The sequence below is a fragment of the Zootoca vivipara genome, chromosome 6, assembly GCF_965207765.1.
Source record: "Zootoca vivipara chromosome 6, rZooViv2.hap1.1, whole genome shotgun sequence".
NCBI classification, from domain to species: domain Eukaryota; kingdom Metazoa; phylum Chordata; class Lepidosauria; order Squamata; family Lacertidae; genus Zootoca; species Zootoca vivipara.
The window spans coordinates 77900000-77923423 of record NC_142589.1 but is presented as its reverse complement, the minus strand read 5'-3'; the positions used below and the strand labels follow the sequence as shown (position 1 = coordinate 77923423).

Below are 23424 nucleotides of genomic sequence, written 5' to 3'. Positions count from 1 at the left end.
CGGCACAGAGAGAGCTGACCTAGAAAGAGGGTGGGTTTGTTATTCCTGACACATGACTCCCAAATAAAGAGGCATAATGCATAATTCCCCACTCCAGAGAGGCATAATTCCCCACTCCAGTGTATGATGTCTGGACAGGTGGGAAAACCCACTGTTTTCCTACCCTGCAACTGGTCTAAAAGAGTTGCCAGCATTTCTATGGCCCCTGCTCCTATGCTTTAAACAGAAGTCTTGCATGCAGACATTTAGCAGGCGACATTTTCCCACCACCACCACATCCCCAAGCACACGAGCAGGGCCAGTCGACAACAGTGGCATCCTTTTGAAGCTTTCAGCTTAATCTCCAAATAGAATCTCCAGTTAAAACAAACATGTGAACACATGCCTTTGGATCTCATTCGTCACTTCCTATTCCTGCCCCTCACTTCCCTCTGTTGTCTTCCCAACCTGCTGCCTAAGGGGCTGACTAGTTAACCCAGAATGTTGGTGGTTCGAGCCCATCCAGGGACAGCTATGGGCAGGGCTGTCTTAAGCATATATGGCCCCGGGGTGCATAGATCTGCCCGCCCCCCTCCCAGATTGCCCAGTCCCAGGCACTCAGGAGGGCGGAGCCAGCCAGCTGCCTCAGCATCTTGCTGGCTCGGTTGCCCCCAAGCTCGCGGCGCAGAGCCACCCACAGCAGAAGAGCCCGGCGCGGGGCTCCGACCGATGGGTGGGCTCTTCCCCGGACTCAACTCTCAGGCCCCAGACTCTCGGCCTGGCACCCTTGAGAGCCCGGCACCCGGGTGCCCCGCACCCCTAGAGCCTATGGGTAAAACGGCCCTGTCTGTGGCCAGGATTCCTGCATTGCAAAGGGTTGGCCTAGATGACCCTCGAAGTCTCTTCCAACTCTACCATTCTATGATCAGACTTTTCTTATTTTTTAAAGTTGGCTATGGGTGCCCTGCTGAATGCATCTGCACCTAACACACTGGTCCTCAAAAATGTGGGGGCAAAATTCCAAGGAAGGAAAGGATCTTAGCAAGTAAAGTCTTCTTTCCTCCTCCTGGGGAACATGTGTGTGTCATAAAATAAAGTCCAGAAAAGATGCTCAAGAAAAGATGCTCAAGTTCAAAAAGTTTGAGAAACAAAGATGTTCAATGGGAGTTGTAGTCCAAACATTTGAAGGGCACAAGTTTAGGGAAGGTTGATTTAGACTTATGTTACTCTGCAAGCTCTGTGTTCCCAATGCCACCAAGATAAATGATATATTACTGCTGATATAATGTTAGGGCTTCCACTTGACTAATGAAAGCAGCACAATTTCATGCATCTCTGCCCAGGCCATGTTTATTTAGAAATAACTATTTTCAGTGGTGCTTTCTCACCCAAGTAAGTGTCTTTTGGATCACAGCTTGGGGCGAGTAACCAGTTAAGTGGATCAACTACACTGAAATAAATCTGCACATGTAAAAATTACATAGGTCTAAAGCAAAAGAACAAACAAACACGTACTTCCTTTGTTTGGGGATATTGCAGACAGATACTGCTTTTGGGTATTGAAGACACCTAACATGACATTTGACACCTGCAATTACAAAAGCAACTTGTACTAAAAAGTTGAATTCCTTGAATTCATAAGTTATAAACCTATAGTCCCATTAATTGGGACCTGCCTTTTAGTTGATCAACGTGGCTTTTAATTGTTTCACCTAACCGGTTAATCAACTCAGTGTTGCAGCCCTAAGTTAAGTATTTCAAGTGCCTAAATCTCTGGCCCTCCAGATATTGTTGGACTCCAGCTCCCATCAGCCCCAACTCGCATAGGCAATAGCCTGCGATGATTGTGGCAGCCTGGCAACATCTGGAGGGTCACCCTTGGCCAACAAGGAAGCCAGGTGCCTCGCAAAAATGAGGAGTCCCTACTCACAGGCTTGATGTTTCGGAAAAGCGATGGCACACTTTTACAAACTGGGAGGCAGGACCATGTCGCTGGCGCACTTTGAGGGTACCCAGTGCCTGGGGCTGCAGTCCCATCCACATATACTTGGAGCCTCCCTGAACACAGTGGGGCATCCACACTTCTGCTTGTGCCATCTCTAGAAAGCGCGGCTCTGAGCGGTTTCCCCCTTGCTCTGCTCTTTTCAAAGGGAAAACCCGCTCTTTAGCGATGGATCAGAACAAACATCAATCCAGGGGAAACCCGAATTGCTGTTTGCTGCGATTAAGCACCAGAGAGTGGGTTTTCACTGGGGGACAGCAATAGGAAGTGTGGACAAAAACCCTGAGCCAGGACTGCACTGAGTGGCTGCTAAACCAGGGGGCATGTTGGTTACCCCAGTTTAATGAATCCGGGCTTCAACGAGCAAGATTTTGCAAGCCGGCCCTATCTCCTCAGTTGCAGCGACGGAGCAGATCTGACTCCTGGTTTCCCAACAAAGGGGTGGGCTTTGATGTGGCTGTCGCCATGTTTCAAAGGTCTTCTTGTACACAGTGCAGAGGGGTGAGAGATACCTTTGGGGAAAGGGGAGACCAAGCCAGGGCTGGCTGCCAGACCTGCCCCCCGCCCCCGCATGCAAACAACAGATTCTAATGTCCAAGGCTGCCTGTCCGTGGGTGGGGGTGAGGAGGGGGTGATGGCCCCGGTCCAGCTTGCACAACGCCAGCGTCTGCTGTGCTGTTTAGAAAGGATTTGGGGCTATCAGGGAGATGAGAGAGGCCATGGAAAATCTAAACCCCACGCTCTCCTCCTGAGCAGCAAAAACCAGCAAAACCTGCAGCGGGAAAAGTTGCATCTCCCCGATTGCAAAGGATGGAGGCAGCGAGGAGGGTTCTAAAGAAAATCGCACACCCACGATTGGACAGCTTTTCCAGGAGAGAGGGGGAAAAAGAATTTAAACTTTTGTTCAATCCCGGTTGCGGAAGAAAATAACATGAAGGCCCCGAGGTCACGAACCAAACATTTCTTTATAATCCCGTGAGCTTGAAACCTTACTTAAGCGAAAACCAAGAGTCGGCAAACTTATTTGCAGCACAGGGAAATGTGTTCAGTTACAGCGCATGCGTGTGATGTTGCGCAGGGCTCAAACCTAAACCAGGACGTCTATATATTAAATTCCAGAGCCCCAAAATCATTTTTCTCAAAGTGCAACTGGCGTGTTAGGGGGAAGGGAGCCAGCTGGTGCTGCCTGTGCAAACTGATGGGTCCCAGCCAACTCACAATTTATGGGGCATGTTGTGTTTGCTGCATACATAATGGTATCTATAATGGTAAACACAATGAAAGTGTGGGGCGTCGTGTATTTGTAAACATACCATGAAAGCATGTGTCCTTCCCACTTATTTACAAACGCTCATTTGTCTGGCGCACTTTGCATCTGCAAGCACCATGTGAACGAACACACTGTGTCAAAATGCCACTTGTGTGCCATTTTTTATGGCATATATTCTATGCCTTCCGATGAATCCTGCCCAGTGATGGATTGCGCCCATTCTGGGGAGTCAGGGCAAGCGAGGAGAAGGAAATTTCCTACTGGACCGCAGGAACACCTGGTTAATAAAATCCCAACCACGTGAAGAGGCGTTGCTGGACGGCCCTGAAATAGCTCTCTCTCTAATCCAAGATAATGAAAGAAGGTTCAAAAGCCATTTGCCTTCTCAGAAACAATAGGAAGGCAACCTTGGTTGGGAGCGGGCTAATCTCCTTCGCTCTTTCTGAAAAGGGTTTACAATGTTTGGCTCAGGAAAAAAAAATTACAGGCAGACACACCCAAGGCAGGTCTAAAGCAGATGCAGGAGGAAATGTCAGGTAGGAGGCCATCTAAAAGCAGCCTTTGCCAGCCTGTCAACCTGCAGATGTTTAGGACTACAACTCCCACCAGCCCCAGCCAGCACAGCTGCGAGTTATAGTCCAAAACATCTGGATTGCCCCAGGCTGGTGAGGGCTGAGCCAAACTTGTGTCGACCGGAGCTGTCGTTGCGAATGCCTTAGAGTCAAACGACATGATATACTGGTCTTCTGTGATCGGAAAAAGCTTTGGAACCTCCTCCCCCAAATCACCCCTCCCCGCATTGTTGTGCTAGGAGTTCCAGTGATGGAAAAACAAACTAATGCGTGGTTTTGGCTTATACTGAATCATACCTTTGGTGTCTAGCTCAGAACTAGCTCAGCAGGGCGAACGGTGCTTCCAGGTGGGGACTTCATATTGTAAATGGGTTGTTCAGATAGTGCGGGTCAGCTGTTGACACCAGATTTCTTTCTTTCTTTTATTATTGGATTTCCGCCCAGAAAGGGTTGCTCCGGATTTAATGGTGGAGGGAATATGGGACAATGACGTTTGTGTGTGGACATTGCAAACATTTGCATGCCAATCTGGAAGCTCGTGAAGTGCTGTTTTACTGCACGCTAAATAACGGAAGCAAGCTCTCTCTCAATCCCATGACTTCACGTGGAGTTGCCATTGGCTTTTTTACAGATTTCTATCCCGTGGCCTTTCAGGGGATCTAGCCTCGGCGAGGGACACAATAGCAAAATGCAATGACAAAAAAATTCAAATACCTCTGGTTATGAACTTAATTTGTTCCGGAGGTCCGTTCTTAACCTGAAACCGTTCTTAACCTGAGGTACCACTTTAGCTAATGGGGCCTCCCGCTGCCGCTGCTGTGCAATTTCTGTTCTCATCCTGAGGTAAAGTTCTTAACCCGAGGTACTACTTCCGGGTTAGCGGAGTCTGTAACCCGAAATGTTTGTAACCCGAGGTACCACAGTAACAATAAAAGAGCACAAGACATCAGAAAATAACATTAGAAGAACAGCAGTATATGAATACTCCATAAGATGCCCCAATTCCCCCAAATGAACGCACTGATTTTCTTTCAAATAGGGTCAAATTAGGGACCCAGGTGGCGCTGTGGGTTAAACCACTGAGCCTAGGGCTTGCTGATCAGAAGGTCGGCGGTTCGAATCCCTGTGACGGGGTGAGCTCCCATTGCTTGGTCCCAGCTCCTGCCTACCTAGCAGTTCGAAAGCACGTCAAAATGCAAGTAGATAAATAGGAACCGCTACAGCGGGAAGGTAAACAGCGTTTCCATGTGCTGCTCTGGTTTGCCAGAAGCAGCTTTGTCATGCTGGCCACATGACCTGGAAGCTATACGCCGGCTCCCTCGGCCAATAATGCGAGATGAGCGCGCAACCCCAGAGTCGGTCACGACTGGACCTAATGGTCAGGGGTCCCTTTACCTTTACCTTAGGGTCAAATTATTAAGAAAGAGAGTCGGCAGCTACATGTTCAAGGAGAAGATGGTCTGGGAATCCTCCACACACTAAAGTTTTGCTGCTTGTGCCACCTGGGCACCCAAGCTACTGGGTGGCAACCCAGCACGCAGGGCCCACCAACCTGGCACCCAGTATGAAATGTGGGGATGTTTAATAGGGCCTGTTCAACGTAGGAGAGGACGAGCCAAGGCAAATTTCAACTGAGCAGGAAGGGCAGACACGTCTCTTGTGCACTGTGGATATTTGAGGAGGTATTTATTGAGATCTTTTGTGGGTGTGATAGGAAGTACTGGCAAACACGCTGGCGCCTGCAGGCACGCCCCTATGGATATATGCCTGGGATCGCTCACGCACTCAAGTTTTGCATATCGTCTGCACGGCAACGTCGCCATCAAAATGCTGGCCTGCTTCCCCATTTAATCCTGATTTCCTGTATCTTTGGATAACCTCATAATTTAAAGGTGGAAACAGTAGGCAAATCTGGATTAAGTGAGTAAAAAAAAGTATACAGGGCAGCAATTTGATGAGGACAACATAATGTGGACCCTGAGAAAACTAAATTTTTGTCATTTTTACATGGTAATAGCGCAAATTTTAAGGTCTGCTTTAGCGCTGTGTGATTTTTTAATATGCTGGCCCAAAATCAGTTTCGAAATCACCCCACAATAACAATTTTAACCCTATATCACTTCTCGCGCGAGGGAGGGCAGAGCAACCGATTTCAAGGCACTGCGGATATTGCATGATGATCTCCGCCGATAACGCTGCTGATCTGATCTGCCTCCCCTCATGCCGAGGGAGACCAGGGCAGCCAATTGTGAGGTGGTGCTGCCTTCCCCGCTCCTTAGCAGAGAACAGGGCAGACCGCCAGCTAAACACCGTGGTGTGGCGGTATATCACAATGTCGAACCACCACTGTCCTCGCTGCAGCTTGTTTTCCACTCATTTTCACCAGCAATATACCACTGAGTGAAGCCGCCATCGCGGTTTGCCCCTCATACCAGCCCTGGGCAATATACAGTGGTACCTTTCGACTCCCGGAACTGTTCGAAAACCAAGGTGCGGCTTCCGATTGGCTGCAGGAGCTTCCTGCACTCAATTGGAAGCCGCGTCAGCCGTTCGGCTTCCCAAAAACGTTCGCAAACCGGAACACTTACTTCCGGGTTTGCGGTGTTCAGGAGCCAATTTGTTCAGGAGCCAAGCTGTTCAACAACCAAGGTATTGATCTATCGCCCAGGCCTACCCTCCCATCCCCATCCCCTCCCACTCAAACCATGCTGTGGAGGTGACTCCGTTTCCTCTCCTCTTCCCACCCGCCCAACCTTCATGACTGCTCCTTCCTTCATCCCCACGCCTGACCTCCAGTTTCAGAACATCAAGATGTTTAGCTGCTGATACATCATGATGTTGAAAAACAGGTATCTCTTAGCCCTGGTCTTGTTTTTAAGTATACCTAGAATCCTTTGCTTATTAGGGGCTACCCCACATTTTGTTCAAAAAAAAAAAATAGATGCAGAGGGTAATGCACACGAAAGCTTATACCAAGAACAAACTTAGTTGGTCTCTAAGGTGCTACTGGACAACTTTTTATTTTTTTTATATACAATATTTTGACTGCATCAGACCAACACGGCTACCTACCTAAACCTAGTACTGTACAATTATCAATTTTTTCAAAGGTAGGGGGTCCTGTGAGTGGGCTTTTGAAAAATAGGGGGTTCCTCAGTAATTAGCTAAATGGGAACCACTTTTTGTAGAGAAACTTTTTCTCCCTCTCTCATAACGCTAGAACTCCGATGAAGCCGAATGTCGGAAGATTCAGGACAGATAAAAGAAAGTACTTTTTCATGCAGTTAAACAATGGAATTGCTCCCACAAGAGGTAGTGATAGCAGACAAGTTCGGATGGTTTTTTAAAGAGGATTAGTCAAATTCATTGAGGATAAAATAAATGAGGATAAAATGGCTATCAACCTTGTTCAATGTATGATTCTGAATCTCAGTTGCTGGAAGGCACAGGAGGAAAGAGTTGTTCTTGTGCACCGATCCTGCTGGGGGGTTTCCCTCATGGGCGTTTATCTGGTTGGCCACGGTGAGAATACTGGATTACATTTTCAAACTGCCACACCAAAGAGCCCTTAGACTTCCTGTGCAAGTTCACAAGAGCCCCAAGACACTACTACTACTACTACTAATAATAATAATAGCATTTCTGATATTTCAGAAGGAAGATAAATTATAGGCACAAGGCCACACAGCCCCAAATTCCAAATTAAAATGTATCCTACCATTAACTGCATATATCTGTGCATACATCCAGCTCTGTTCTGAAATAAGTTACTCTGAAATTCTGGAATCAATTGCCCCGTTCTGAAATCAGTCACAGTTTTTGCTCCTCTGGCCAGACGTTCTTCCAAGGTCTCTTACTTTACATATACCTTGACCCAAAGTATTCACGTTCGATTGGCAGTGTGTTGTGTTTCTTGAACATATCTAAGCATGGTGTTGTACGTCTTAGGAACATTTTCCAAACTACATTTCCTGCAAAACAGTTAGCTGTTGCTTTGGAAACTTAAGTAGCATTGCATTTAGGGGGGGGGGATTCCTTGCATTTTTCTGTCCCATCTTCAAACCAGAACTAATTATGATTATTGCTCCATCTATACTGCCATTTCTGTTAGCCCAAACCACAGTTTCCAGACCAATTTTGAACAACCCCTTAGTGGAAACAATGGTTAGCAGAAACCATTGATCCACAGTTAGCTTCAAAACAGAAATGTGCAGATTTTCATGTAAGGTTGCATGCAGTTGCATGTGAGAATCTGTAGACTGGGAGCATAATGTTGGCAACAGAAGAGTAACTAGACTGGTGACTGGGAGCTGCCGCCAAGACCACATAACACCAGTCTTGAAAGATCTACATTGGCTCCCAGTACGTTTCCGAGCACAATTCAAAGTGTTGGTGCTGACCTTTAAAGACTAAATGGCCTCGGTCCAATATAACTGAAGGAGCATCTCCAGCCCCATCGTTCTGCCCGGACACTGAGGTCCAGCACCGAGGGCCTTCTGGCGGTTCCCTTGTTGCGAGAAGCCGAGTTGCAGGGAACCAGGCAGAGGGCCTTCTCGGTAGTGGCGCCCGCCCTGTGGAACGCCCTCCCATCAGATGTCAAAGAGAAAAACAGCTACCAGATTTTTAGAAGACACCTGAAGGCAGCCCTGTTTAGGGAGGCTTTTAATGTTTAACCGATTATTTTATTCTATTTTTCTGTTGGAAGCCGCCCAGAGTGGCTGGGGAAACCCAGCCAGATGGGCCAGGTATAAATAATATCTTCTTCTTCTTCTTCTTCTTCTTCTTCTTCTTCTTCTTCTTCTTCTTCTTCTTCTTCTTCTTCTTCTTCTTCAACAGAAGAGGACATTTCTGACCCTCCCTGGTCCTAAAGTCACACACAAGGAGCATTTACGAGAACAAATAGTGGCTCTATCTCTTCCCCCAGATCAGACTGGGAATGATGGGGCAGTATAGAGAAACAACCAGCCCTACAAATTACAAGTGAATCAGCAAGGGCCGTTGTCCAGAGAGCATTTATGCCAGCTCAATCTTGGCTAGTGGGGGAAGGAAGGCTCTTCCACCTGCCTCTCCTAGAACGCCCCTCAAGCTGGGGGGGGGCGTTTCCTGCCCCACATTCAGCAACACCCACCCACACCCCACATAACCATTTTCTAAGGGCGGTGAACCAATGCAACAGCCCGCCTGCTCCACCACCCATAACTGTGAGGGTGGAGCAATAAAACAGGTTGCAGAAGGCTGTTAGACAAACATTTGGGTGGATTGCTTTATTCCAAGAAATGGAAGGCGGAACAAGTCTGCACAGTGTAGCGCCAGACAGGAAAATCCCCAGTTCAAATCTCACCTCGGCTAACTAGGTGGACCTTAGGCAAGCCATACCAGGCTTGTCCATACCGGAGTTTAATGTCTGCTTCTCATTGAATTTGCATAGTCCACATGATGTTACCGCCCCCCCCGCCCCCCAGCAGCAGCCACCTCCATGCTTTCCTTCTATAATAAATTCAGGTTCCCTGATTGAGGGGATGATCCGATAAGCTGAGCAAAACCGGGCTGCAAACTGCTCCGTTCAGGGTTGCAGGCGATTTGTGTCCATGTTTGGGGGCGACAGAGGAGCAACCCTCGCTTTCTGCCACTCTCCTTTCCATGCCTGCTACTTCCTCAATGCGTTCATTTCCCCACCCCCCAGTCGTACTCATAACTATTTATGTTATGGTGTGCCCTGAGTCCCGAACCGGGGAGGGAGGGGTTGTTTGTTTGTTTGTTTGTCTATCCATCCCTCAGGTTTGCACAAAACCAGAAAGCAACACAAGCAAATATATAACTGCGCAACCGGGGTGCTTTTGCATACAATTCAGATACATGTGGGTGGAGACGATTCCAATCTAATTTGAATGGGGTGGGGAGTGGACAAATGGCCAAATAATGCTCAAATGTGGAAAAACTCAATTGTCTCTCAGCCCCACCCCTCCCTTGGTCATCTATATTAACAATGAACTACCTTACAGGCCTGTTGTAAGGATTGCTACCTAAAAAACACTTTTTAAATGCTAAGCGCCCTGTCACCGTCGCTATAAAGGAGACTGGATTTTTGTTTTTAAGGAGTCTCTTCTCTGCTGCTTCTCAAAGGTTGGCACTGATAGACCAAGAGCCCCTTTGGATTCTTAGATATCAAATGAGCAGTGGCCCTTCCCTTTTTGACTCAGTGAAATTCTTGGTTCAACTGGGATTTAAATCTGGGTTTCCTACCAACCAAACCCAACACTCTAACTTTTTTCAGGCAGGCCTCCTTTCTTACACAAAAACCCATCCAGGTCCACTGATGTCTTCCTGCTGCCTTTCAAGGCCTTCAGAACAGGCTCCATGAACAAATTTTATGGCCCCCGTCACCCACAGCAACAGACGACAGGCATATGGCCAGTGAGGACTGTGGCACCAAACTGTATTGCTTGGTATCGCCCATCCCTTGGCAGCAGATCCTTACTTATCCTAGAGGATCAATAGTTTTGCCAATTAAGTCCCTATCTTAAGTAAATAGCAGGTGCTGCTTCGCTGCCTTGAAGCATCTGGTTCAGTGGCTTTGAGCAAATAAAGGACTGGTAAACAAAGATGGCGCCCCTGGGGGCTCATGGACCACCAGCCCACCTCATCTGAAATGGAGGAAAGCTTCAGCAATGGCAGCTCAAACTTTCTGAGAGGGCATTTTCTACTCTCTGTTCCCTGTGAGATGTTACTAACCAGGGATGTATCACCTGGGAACTCTCAAGTGCACCTCATATTTTCCTTTCCGCAAAATTTCAGTGGCAAGCCTAGTGGCAGATCTTCCTTCTATTTGTAGCCCATCTGTATATTTTCCCCTAGTAGAGCAAGGAAAGGGAGAGGTTTCAGTCCCTCCCTTTGTGTGCTTCTCTGTGAGGAAATGTCCCCCTTTCTCTTATAACTTGTGCCAGTGGTGCAAGTGGACCCTTTTCCTTTTATACTTCCTAGCATAAAATGGTCTTTTCGCTCCATTCTTTGGGCAAGCAGTTGTTCCGTCATCAACACCTTTTCATCTGTGGCACAAGATAAATTCAACAGGTGCAGCTGCCTGCTTTTACTGTACTTCAGTGGCGGGAAAAGCTCTACCTCTTGATTTCTGCCTGCTGTGTAACTATCAAAAGCGTTAAATGTTGGACCAAACAAAATATAAAAAAAATCCTTCCAGTAGCACCTTAGAGACCAACTAAGTTTGACATTGGTATGAGCTTTCGTGTGCAGGCACACTTCTTCAGAAATGTTGGACCATTTCTTTGCCATTTGTCTCCCTGGGGAATGCTCTGTCTCTCCTGTAACCATCTCCTTTTGTCTCCCACAGGTGTTTCCTTCGGTGAGCACGATGACGTCCAGCTTGGGGCCTATGAACTCAATTAATTCCTACGTGACGCTGAACCCCCTCACTTCCCCCAGCTCCATGAACATGCCTTATCCAAACAGCGGATTGAGTAGCCCTTCTCTCACTGGACTGACCAACGCCACCAGTTCGATGGGCCTCCCATCAGTGGCATCTCCCGTCAGCCCAGTATTGACTCAGCTGGGAGCTCAGGCCCCCACACTCAATTCTCTGTCACCTTACCAAAATGTCGGCCAGTCCATGGCCCCGCTAAGCTACTCACCGTCAAGCATGAACAGGCCCAAGGAGATCAACAAGTCGTACCGGCGCACGCTGACCCATGCTAAGCCTCCCTATTCCTACATCTCCCTCATCACCATGGCGATTCAGCAGGCCCCGAGCAAGATGCTGACCCTCAACGAGATCTACCAGTGGATCATGGACCTCTTCCCTTACTACCGCGAAAACCAGCAGCGCTGGCAGAACTCCATCCGCCACTCCCTCTCCTTCAACGATTGCTTCGTCAAGGTGGCCCGTTCCCCGGACAAGCCCGGCAAAGGCTCCTACTGGGCCCTCCACCCAAATTCGGGCAACATGTTTGAGAATGGCTGTTACCTGAGGAGGCAGAAGCGTTTCAAAATCGAGGACAAGGCCAAGAAGCCGAACTCCAAAGGCTCCAACTCCCAAGAGCAGGCGTCCAAGATTCCCGAGGGTCTTCAAGAAGGCCAGAGCCCCAACACGGGCTCGGAAGGAGCAGAGTCGGGCCACTCAGACACCTCCCATGGCTCCGAGGAGCAAAGGGGTTTGGTGCAACTCGATTGTTCCGGGGGTCAGGGCTCACCCCCCGTTTCCGAGGCCTCCCCAGCCCCCATCTCCCAGTCCATGAATAGCCACTACTTTGCCACCTCGATTACCAACCTGGATCTCCCGAGCGACCTCAAAATGGACCCTCAGTTCAACTTCAACCATCCCTTTTCCATCACCAACTTGATGTCCACGGAGCAGAACCACAAGATTGACCTGAAGTCCTACGAGCAAGCCATGGCCTACAGTGGCTACAGCTCCCCACACTCGGTGGAAAGCAAACACCCCTACGAGGCATCTACTTCGCTCAGCGAGACCGGCTCCTATTATCAGAGCCTGTACAGCCGCTCCTTGCTCAACGCCTCGTAAGGTTGTCGTTGCAAGACAGGAGGGGGCCAAAGGAACAAGAGAAGCTCTGCCTCGTGCCGCCATCACCAGCAAGACCATCCACGAGATGTTCTCTCCCACCGCCATCCAATCGCATCATGGCCCGTGGGACGGAGAAAGCAACCAGAGACTTGGCCTACTAGACTCTCTTGACGAATCATTACGCTTTCCAGACCTCAAAACCGAAATTGCCTCATAGTGGTCAAGAGCTCCTTTGACGGCCTTCCATGTCAATGGACTCACTTGCCCATCATGACCAGGGAAAAGCAAGGATGAACAAGCTCACACACCTTGCGGCCACCAACCAATGGCCAGTTGGGTGATAAAGGCCCTGGATGGACTCATCTATACTTCAGCATGGGTTCACACCCATGGCAAATCCCCACCACCTCAAAATGGTGGACCCCACTCTGAATTTTACAGTGACTACAGATGTCTGATATATCTCCAGGAGTGGAGCTTGGATGGGTGTTCAGGAATACATGAAAAGGGGCAGAGAAACGGAAATTTGCTAGCTGGGGAACCATCCCTTGGCCCAGAACATTGGACTTTCCTGTCTCAACGCAGATGTTACAGTCAACAGTTGAACTCTTGTCTTGAGATTCTCAAACCCACCCGTTTAGGTCAGAATGATACATGGCAGGACTCCATTGTTACACACACACACACACGGGTTTGGTTACCCCAAAGACAATTTAGGCCTCAGCCTGAAGAGGAGCAGGGAAAATATAGTTCACATCTATCTTCTTCTTTTTTTTTAAAGAAAAAAAAGGAAAAGTGGCTTTATATATTTAAATATTTGTGCTTTCTGTTGGGAAAAAGGGTAAGAGCTGATTTAATATATCATACTTTAGAGACAATTCAAGGGGGTGTTTGTTTCAAGTGTGTTTGTCTCTCCTTTTCTTTTTGGTATTAATGATAATTAAAGCAAAACGGTATTCAGGGTCCGTCCGTCCATCCCCCACACGCCATCCCACCACTAGCAAGGAATTTATAATTCTGATCTGGTGGCACAAGCAACAAAAGACTCCTGGCTCCCAGTACTTAAGACCTCGAAAATATTTATTTATTTTTTAACGCATACTTCTCCCGATCTTCCAGGGCTGAGGGTGGGTAGGAGTGAAGCTGCCTTCGTCAGGCCCAGCTCACTATTCGCCTAACACAGACTGACAGCACTTCTTCAAGATTTGGGACAGGCTTCTCCCACAGCCCCACCCGGACATCCCAGGGGTTAAATCTGGGCCTTTTAAAAAAAAAATTATGCATGCAAGGCCAATGCTGTATCATTGAGCTACAAACCCTTCTGCACAACCACCACCTCTGCAGAGCAGAAACAGTGGGCATAAACTTAAAAAATAAAATAAAAATCAACCGCCACTATCAAGCCCAGATACTCAATGAGATCTCTTTTTGCAAAAACGATTTGGAAACGGCTGCCCAATCACAGTGTACAATTAACAACAACAAAAAAAGAGTGTAACCCAGAATAAAGGGGGGGGGGAATAGGCACAGTGAAGTTACATTGCTGACAATGGAACTTACCTATTTTTTTGAATTGAATCGGTATCACTACCAATAAACCTTGGCTTGTATCTCCATATCGTTATCTCCCTTTGTAGTCCTTTCTCATCCTTCGAATGCCTGCAAAGAGACACAGCTTACTTCAAAGTGCCAAGGAAACCACACGCTTGTGCGAACAGGGCTAGATCATAGAATTGGAAGGGACCCCCAGAGGCCCTGTAGTCCACCCCCGCAATGCAGCTAAAGCATCCGTGGCAGATGGCCGCCCAAACTCTGCTTAAAAACCTCCGAGGGGGGAGTGACCACAACCTCCCAAGGGAGACCATTCCAGGGTTGAATGGCTCTTGCCGTTCTTAGGTATAACAGTATATAGCCTGATTAAATAAGTCGGCCCAATGGCACAACAGCTCCTGCCTCCTGAGTTTAACGCTTTGCAAAATCTGCACCATCTTTTTTATACTTCTCCTCTCTAACCCCATTCAGCTTCCTAGATTCGCAGGGCAACTACTGAAACCCAACCATCAAACGGTACGCATGTCCTGGAAAAAAAGAGGACATATGGCCAACCCCAAATCTGGCCCACCTCAGGTGTTTATTTATTAAAAGTTCTACCCCATTTTTCACCACATCTGGGTCTCAAAGCAGCTCCCCCCCCAAAAAAAAATTGCAATATACAAAACTTAAAACGGACTGAAACACTCAAGAACAGCATTTCTGGTTACAAAGGGCTCCTGAAATCCAGCTGTTTTTAGCCTGGCACCTGAAACTCGGCAGGGATGGTGCCCACCTGGTTTCTAATGGGAGTTCCATAGAGATGGGCCACTTTCCTTAAAGGAACCAACTAACGGGCAAGATTGACATCTGTCTGGGGAATATTTGCCTCAGCCGGCACAAGCCAACCATGTCATTAACTCTAAGGAAGCTGAACCTTTGTTTTGGCCTAGCAGCCCCTGCCAATAGCAAAAGGGAAGCCATTTTGAAGTGGCCGGCCGACAACACAGCTTGCCAGGCCCCATTGCCACCCTGGCTGTTCATTCACAAGCCTATTTTGGCAGTTTGAGAGAAAGATATGGCAGGAGATGAAATCACAAGGGTGCACGAGAATAAAAGTTTTTTTTTGTTTTTGTTTTGTCCAACATGTGCTGAAATACATTCTTCTTCAGGGGCGCTTAGAAAGCCGAGTGCTCTGGAGCATTGTGCTCTGTGGAATTTTAATCTGAAACACACTGGGTCAATAAAATGTTATGGTACACTTTGGTTTGGTTTTTTTTAAATCTCCCTGCCATTACTGTTTTCCCACCACAGTGGTCTGGATTCGGCCCTCCTTTCACGAAGAGCTCCACAAGATTCAAAATGGCAGGGAGATCACCTGTAGCGTTTGTTAGCCATGAGGGAAAAATCATCGCCCCAGAAACGAGCACATTAAGGCCCCAAATTAAGGAGCCTTCAAGGAAAGGGAATACAGTAGCAGAAAGTGGCACATTAAGGTCCTTCCTTGGTCACACATCCTATCTCTCACGGCTCCCCTCAGGCTTCTTATTTGACTTTCCAGAGAAACTGGAAGGAACTAAGGGACCTAAGATGGAGTCGCAATGGTGCCTTGCTCCTTCCATTTTATTTTTCCACCAACGATCACCAAGCCCCTTCCTTTTTATTTCTACATAGCCAAGAATGAGTTGAGGAGATGTTAGGCTGTTGGGTTTCTGTCTCTCGCCTTTCATAAACATCACAGCTTCACCATTAAACCATGCTAAACCAAACCTTGTCTTAGCAAGGCAAAGTGGACACATGCATGCTTCCAATAAGCCGCAGCTGATGGGAGTTGTAGTCCAAAACATCTGGAGGGCATTAGATTGAGGAAGGTTGCTAGATGGTGCCTTTTTATAAATAATTCCAGTGGGCCTGTGTACTCCGTAGGGATGCTGAAGGGACAAGTACCCCTTTGCTTAAAATAAGAGTGACCTGGATTGTTGATATTACTACAGATATTTTGAGGAATACAAAACCCACAATAAGCTAACATACGGTAAAAGGCAAGCCTTTTGCAAGAGAGTAGGCCATTAAACGTTGCTGCCTCCCCTGCCAGTCCTTGGATCTGAAATGACACCCCTATCCCCAGGCTTCCCTGCATTTCTGGAAAGTGTCCCCTTCTTTGATGTGTGCTAAGCCAGTGGTTCCCAACAGGTGGTCCGCGGACCCTCAGGGGTCCGCGAGCTATGCCAGAGGGGTCCACAAGATACTATTAGAATAAAAAAATATATTAAATATATTTCGTATGATAACAGATTTTTTGTTTTGGCTGCTTCCTGCATGAGCAGAGTCTAGCGCAAAACTAGAATTAGATAGAGGCAGTAGTTCTGCTGTATGCCCGTTAGGTGGCGCTTTACAAACACTACTGTTTTGCAAAGAGGCAGCGCGCGCATTCTACTAACGCTCACCTCCCCAAGATGCTTTGCGTGCGTCGGCTTCATTTGTGCGCTACTGCGCAGGTACCCTGTCTTCCCCATTCCCCTCCCTGCTCGCTGGCGCGCGCTGCCTCTTTGCAAGACAGTAGTGTTTGTAAACAAAGCGTTGTTTTTCGCGGAAGCTACAGTTCGCGTAGTTAAAAATGGACCGTTGGTTAAAAAGTGGTTCATCTCATTAAGAACTGAAAATTAAAATTAACTGTATACTGATGGAGTACTCTGTTGTAACTGTAAAAAACGTATAAATATAAAATATAAAAAGACTCTTAATTTGGCTCTCACTTTTTAATTTTAGGATTAGGAATTAATGGGGGTCCTTGTCACAATAGCGGCTCGATGAGGGGTCCTCGAGAAAATTTTGTTGGGAACCCCTGTGCTAAGCAATGCCATCCGCAGTCAAGGAGATCTGAATTTGCCAGACAAAAGGAAAGCTCTTTGCAACACAAGCTGGCTCCTCTGTGCACACATCTACATAAGCCCTCTGTTTTGCCAGGTGGGATCAGAGCTCCTCTGCAACTCTTGTGAAAGGGGGAGTTCTTGTGAAAGGGGAGATTAAACTTTGCCAGTCATGAATCTGTGGATAGCTTAGATCAGGGGTGGCCAACTTCCAAGAGACTGCAATCTACTCACAGAGCTAAAAACTGGCAGTGATCTACCCCCCTTTTTGGGGTTCAGGTCAAAGTTGTTGAACTTTTTTTAGGAAGGAGGAAAACCGATTTTTGGGGGAGGGTTCAGGTCAAAGTTGTTGAGTTTTTTCAGGGAGGAGGTAAAATGTTGAGCTTTTCTTAGGGGAGCCACAGTTGTTCAGCTTCTTTGGGGGGAGCCAATGATCTACTGCAGTCATCCAATGATCTACCGGTAGATCACGATCTACCTGTTGGACATGCCTGGTTTAGATCATCTAACGTCCTGAAATCTGCAGGCGAGTTGAGCAAAAGAGGCCTAACTTTAGAATTCAAGAGTGGAATGGTGATTCAGACAAGGGATCGGTCTTAAAAACCTAGAAGCATGACATGTTTAGGAGTACCTGAGATTCCTCACAAATTCTGATGAAGAGGAGCAAGATTTCGGGGGGGGGGAGGAAGTGGCAGAGGGAATACAGCTCGCTCTAATTGCAACCTTCGTTAAATTAATCACACTATCCCTGCAGGCCACTGCCCCAACCTTTATCCTCCACCACTGCCACGCACCCACAGTGGTCCATGACCCCTGGGTTTGTTTACTCCTCAAATACAGTGCCCACACTTATCCTCTGGCATGGTGATGGTGGGGGAAGAATCCAGGTCTTCAAATCCCACCTCCTACTGCCCTTGCAGTGCAGATTAATCATTAACCGGCCAAAGCCCCAACACCCAGGCGCCAGGGTCATACAAGAGCCACGTGGCCAAGCGCACACCACAAGGGGACGTGTCCTAAGCATGCACGTCTTGCAAACCCAGTCAGCTTCTCTCCCAGCGGGACCCAGGTCACTAAAATTCCAAATTCCCCTGGGACATGATGAAGATCACTGTTAAAATGATTTTTTTTGCAGGAGGGCTACATGGTTGTCTCATCCCCTCTCATCAATCCGGCCAGCCAGGAAGGCCTCACCGAAAGGGGGGATGGAAAACTAACCCCTTTCTCTGGAACGCTGCAGCCCATAAATTCATGGACCCACCCAAATTCTCCACCCCTTTTGGAACGCACTTGCCACCCCACAACATCTGTTCGCGGCATTCTGCACAGCAACGCATACTATCAAATCCCTCTCCATCAGTCAGCGGTTTACAAATCTAGCCTCAAGGACACCAGAGGTCCTCAGAAGCTTTTTTTTAGGGGGGAGCAGATGAGAGTTCCTGAGAAACAGCTTCCCTTCCCCTGTAATCTGGGGAGGCAGAGAAGCAGCAAACTGCATGTTCTTGTGGGGCTGGAGTTAAGCGTTCATTCGTTGAGGCTGCGCCCCAGAAGACATTGATCCCAAATGCAGGTGTTCCTCAGCTTGGCACTCTCTGGAAGCCTCAGGGCTCGCAGTGTGAATGAGCCCTTTCTCCAGTAAGCACTGGTCTATCTAGCGCAGTGGTGCTACCTTTGAAAGTGACCCAGAAACTGCAACTAATCCAGAATGCGGCAGCTAGACTAGTGACTGGGAGCAGGGGCGTAGGAAGAGGGGGGCGATGGGAGCGTGCCGCCCCCAGCAGCGTGATCCCGGTAGGGCGCCATCGCAGCTGTCCCCGCCCTCAGAACATGCACCACGCCCATGCGGGCAGCGCGCTCCGCCCCAGGACATGCGCCAGCCCCGCCCCGCCTGCTCTCCGCCCCCCCCCCGGTGCCGGAGCATGAAGCTCCGCCACTGCCTGGGAGTGGCCACCGAGACCATATAACACAGGTCCTGAAAGACCTACATTGGCTCCCAGTACATTTCTGAGCACAACTCAAAGTGTTGGTGCTGACCTTTAAAGCCCTAAATGGCCTTGGCCCAGTATACCTGAAGAAACGTCTCCACCACCATCGTTCAGCCTGGACACTGAGATCCAAGTCCGAGGGCCTTCTGGCGGTTCCCTTGCTGCGAGAAATGAGGCTACAGGGAACCAGGCAGAGGGCTTCTCGGTAGTGGCGCCCGTCCTGTGAAACACCCTCCCATCAGATGTCAAGGAAATAAACAACTATCTGACTTTTAGAAGACATCTGAAGGCAGCCCTGTTTAGGGAAGTTTGACATTGTATTGTGCTTTTAATTTTCTGTTTGGCGCCACCCAGAGTGGCTGGGGAAACCCTGCCAGATGGACGGGGTATAAATATATTATTATTATTATTATTATTATTATTATTATTATTATCATCATCATCATCTTCTACACGGACAGGCAGCAACTCAGCCGTCCAGGATTTCTGCCCGGGTTCTGCCCAAGCCCTGCCTGGAAGTGCAGAGGAGCAGACCTGGCATCTTCTGCATTCAAAGCAGATGGCCTACCCCCACCCCCACCCCCACCCCCACTACATCCCTTCCCCTAACTCAAGGTTCCCCGGCAGATAAGTCAATGTGCATAGGATTGTCTTGAAGCAACAAAGTTTGTAAAACCACTGGGTTGGCTGGTGAGAGGGTCAGCGGCAGCAGTTAGGTAATTTTACCCTTTGGACCCAATGGTCTTATGACTTCCCTACTCTTTAGAATAGATGATAATGTGGATTACCTCACCCACTTCAAAACTTTGCATCATTTGGGGCTACTTCTGCACATTCTGGACTGCAGATAGGGGCCCTTGACTTCTGCCCTAAAGTTCTACCTGGACAGAACCACATCATTCTCTTACGCCTCTTATTTCCTTTCTCCCTGCCCTTGTTTCACAAATACTTTCCACCTAATGTAAATCTAATAACACATTTGTGCGATGCTTTCTCGTCTATTCCCCGCTTTCTAATTCGCTCTCTTCATCCAATCTGCTTAAATCCCAAAATGAGAATTTCCCCGCGTGGGCCAAAAGAACTTTTCCCCAACTGCCAAATGCAAGGATTGGTTGAGCAAGGAAAGGCATCACTCTGCACATCAGACTTCGCCAACCTGGCGCCCTCCAGATGTTTTGGGTAGCTCAGTCGGTACAGCGCGAGCCTCTTAATCTCAGGGTTGTGGGTTCAAGGCCCATGTTGGGCAAATAAAGATTCCTGCATTGCAGGAATGGACTGGGTGGCCTTATGAACTCTACAATTCTATGATTCTATAACTTCAGTGCCCCTTAGTCCCCTCCAAGCCAGCATAGCCATGCTGGTTGCCACGACCGATGGGAGTTGTAGTCCAAAACAACTGCTATTAGGTTGGCAAAGGCTGGTGTCCGTGTCCTATCCATACCACACACCCAAGGAATAGGTTTTGACACTGAAAAACAGCCTCCAGACATGTACATTCAAATCTATTACTTATCCAAGTTTTAGGCTGTGTACACGCTCCTGTTTGCTCTGATCCCTCTGCCAATTTGGGAAATGGTGTCTGCGAAACATTATCGGTAGTCCGTATGTATCCGGTATCCACCCTGTCATTTCATACAAAATACTGCGTTTCTCCAAACCGGTTTCAATCTGGTTCAATCTGGTTTAGCCGGCCCTATTTTAACACATCAATGCACAGAGTTTCTAAAGAGAGAAGTGTCAGGGTTCAATATTTCCTCAGGGTCCAGACCTTTTAATCTCCCCATAACCTCAGATACACACGGCTGGCCTGTGCTGCTGCTCAGTGGAGACAGGAGGGGAAATGATTTTTCCCATGCTCAGCAACACTCTTACTTCTGCGGGGGAGGGGGGGGGCTAGCATGCCAGGAAGAGAGGGTCTGACCCCCTGCCTGCTCTCTTTTTAATGCTAGCTTTCTACTTGCAGGGGGTTTCTTCCCCTAAAGGGCGATAACAACGCCTGCCTACTTTGCAGGGCTGTTGTAAGAATCGTAGGCGCGCGTGTGAACGCTCCCTAAAGCGCAAAATCTCGCAAGTGCCAAACGTGCGCGCGCTCTTCCCTCCTCCGACCTGCTTAGCCACCCATCCCAAATCCCTTTCTCTCCTTCTGCCTTCCAGGCCCCCGCGGCAGTGCCACTTCCAGGGGCGGGGCTGGGCTGGGCAAGGGGTGCCAGCCAGGCCCGCGGTGGGGCTGCTCCCTTTCCCGGCTGGCGGCCTGAATGGAGCCAGTGTGCGCGCGGGTGCGTGCGTCCGCCGGCTGGGCCGGACGCAGCGCGATTCCGCACATTCCTGGAAAAAACAACACCGCCGGGGCTGCAGGAGGGGAAAAAGGGACCTTCTGTGCCGGCTGATCCGGCCCTGCCCGGCTAGAGCAGGCAGGGAGCTGCGGGGCGTCGTCCCAGGCCACCCGCCTCCTTCCAGCCGGGCTGGAAAAAGGATCCCCTAGAAATCACCCCCGGCTGGCAGGAGGAGGATGGAAACGCGCAAGCACGCGCGCCCTTCTCCCTCTGTCGGGGTTGGCACCGCTTGGGAGGTTCTGCAGGGCTGCGACGGCCAGAGCTTGGCAACTGGAGCGGCCGGGAGAGTCGGCAGCACCGGACGCCTTTCTGCCTGCCTGCCGGGTGCCTCTTACAGGGGCGCAAGAGCCGGGGGTGGGGCTAGCTGGCTGCCTGGTGGGAGGGAAGGAGCGGGGAACACGTGCCAGCGGTACCCTGGTGCAGGGTTTCCAAAACGTGAGTCTCCAGCAGTTGTTGGAATACAACTCCCATCATCCATAACTAACAGGACCAGAGGTCAGGGATGATGGGAGTTGTAGTCCAACTGCTGCTGGGGATTCGAGAGTTTGGGAAACCCTGCGGTGGTGAGTTATTGCTACGCTTCCTCTTGCTCAGATCATGGGAACCTCGGAAGCTGTGAGTCTAGCGCTTTGGTCCATTTAACTCAGTGTTGTGGTGTTCCCCTATCGGAGATCAGGATTTGGTGGAGAGACTGCCAATGCTTTCGGTGGGGGTGGGGGTGGGGTTAGCATTCATCCCCTGAAGCTTTTCCTATCCCTGTCATCTCCATGTCAGGATATCTGGATTTCTGCCTGTTGCACAGCTATGAGTGTAGCCAGGATATATGTGTTGGGGGGGGGCAGGATACCCACCCGTCATCATTCTCTATCTGGCAGATTTGGAATGAAATGTCTCGACAACAGTTGTTTTAAATTACTATCTTTTGACCCCAAGTGCTCAGAAAAACCCGTCAAAATCTTTCTACTTTTAGTTAAGTATTTTTATTTATTTTCTTGATGGGAGGGCGGGCAGCTGCATCCCCCCCCCGCCCCCATGTGCACAGCTATAAAAAGGCAATGATAATCACAGCAAGGCGCGTTGACAGAGGACCTTCCAAGTGTCCAATGCGCTTCACAATCATTACCTAACACCAACCCTGCAAGGTAGTCCGGTGCTATAAAGTTATTGCCCACAACACGGGAGATGGAATGGCAAGAGAATGGCTGCCTCCCTTAAACTACCTAGTGTGCTCAAGCCTTCCTGGTCCATAGCTCAGACGAGCACCTGCTGGCTACTGTGATAAACTAGCTCAAAACACACACACACACAAAAACCACCTCTGTCCATAAAAATAAAAATTAGAAAACTAAGTCGGGAATCAGTAGAGAAAGCCTTTGTTGTTGTTGTTTAGTCGTTTAGTCGTGTCCGACTCTTTGTGACCCCATGGACCAGAGCACTTAACCCATAGTAAGCCTTGGGATGCTCCAATCCCCATGCAGCTGTGGACTGAGAGAAAGCCTGGGGTAAGTTCTGTCTTTCAGCCTAACCAGGTTGTTGTGAATTTTTTTAAAAAACCACCCACATACAGTGAAGATGTCGCAAAGAGGATGGGCAAGAGACAAACAGTCAAATCAATGCAGACCCAGCCCAGTGGGGCCACCTGTACACAGTGAGCTGAGAAAAACAGAGTCATGATCAGCATCCATTGCTAGCCAGTAAAAGGAGGCTTCCCTCAGCTCGGAGATGGGCTGAATCCTCCTTTACCTCCTGCCTCATCCCTCCCCAACAGACCAATCTTTCTCCCCCTTCCTTCCTCGAGCTGTTTTTAACAGTTTCCAAGGCAGGCCAGGGCAGAACCTTGACCAGAAAGGGTTCTTTATTCAATGGAGCCGGGCAGTCAAAACGTCATTCCAGCAACACCTTCTTAATGAAAACACCGCAGGCTGCTGGGAGAAGGTCAGGGACCCGCAGCCTCTCAAGGCCGCCTTCCCCATGGAAAAAGAGATAAGGGGGGGTGGGGAGGGCGGGGATATAGAGTTTCCAAGTCTACCTATTTAACTGGAAAGCGAGGGCTGCATTGCTAGTCAATACTGTACAGCCTTGCTTTTCCAAATGGGTGGATTCTGCAGCCCAGCAAGAAGGAAGAGGACTGAAGGCATGTTATGTTTGATTTGCCTCATTGGTCCCATCAATATTTAGCTTCCCTATAATACTTCCAACTTGCAGGGAACAGGTGTCGGCAGCAGCTGCAAAGCGAGAGGCAGCCGAAGTTTCTCCTGTTTTCACCACCACTGTGGTCTGCCAGCGCAAGTGTTTCATATTTGCTCCTTACAGATCCACAGATCTGTGCTTGCTCTGCAGCTGAAAA

General features: G+C 48.8%; 1 protein-coding gene across 1 annotated transcript in view; it reads left to right on the top strand.

Moving 5' to 3' along the window:
• The window catches only part of FOXA3 (forkhead box A3), a 28667-nt gene extending 14692 nt beyond the window's left edge, over positions 1-13975 (top strand). Inside the window, exon 2 of the mRNA XM_035119173.3 lies at positions 11172-13975. Within this exon, the coding sequence (XP_034975064.3) occupies positions 11172-12359 (1188 nt within the window). The 3' untranslated portion in view covers positions 12360-13975. The remainder of the gene's footprint in view (positions 1-11171) is intronic.
• The last annotated feature ends 9449 nt before the right edge of the window (positions 13976-23424 follow it).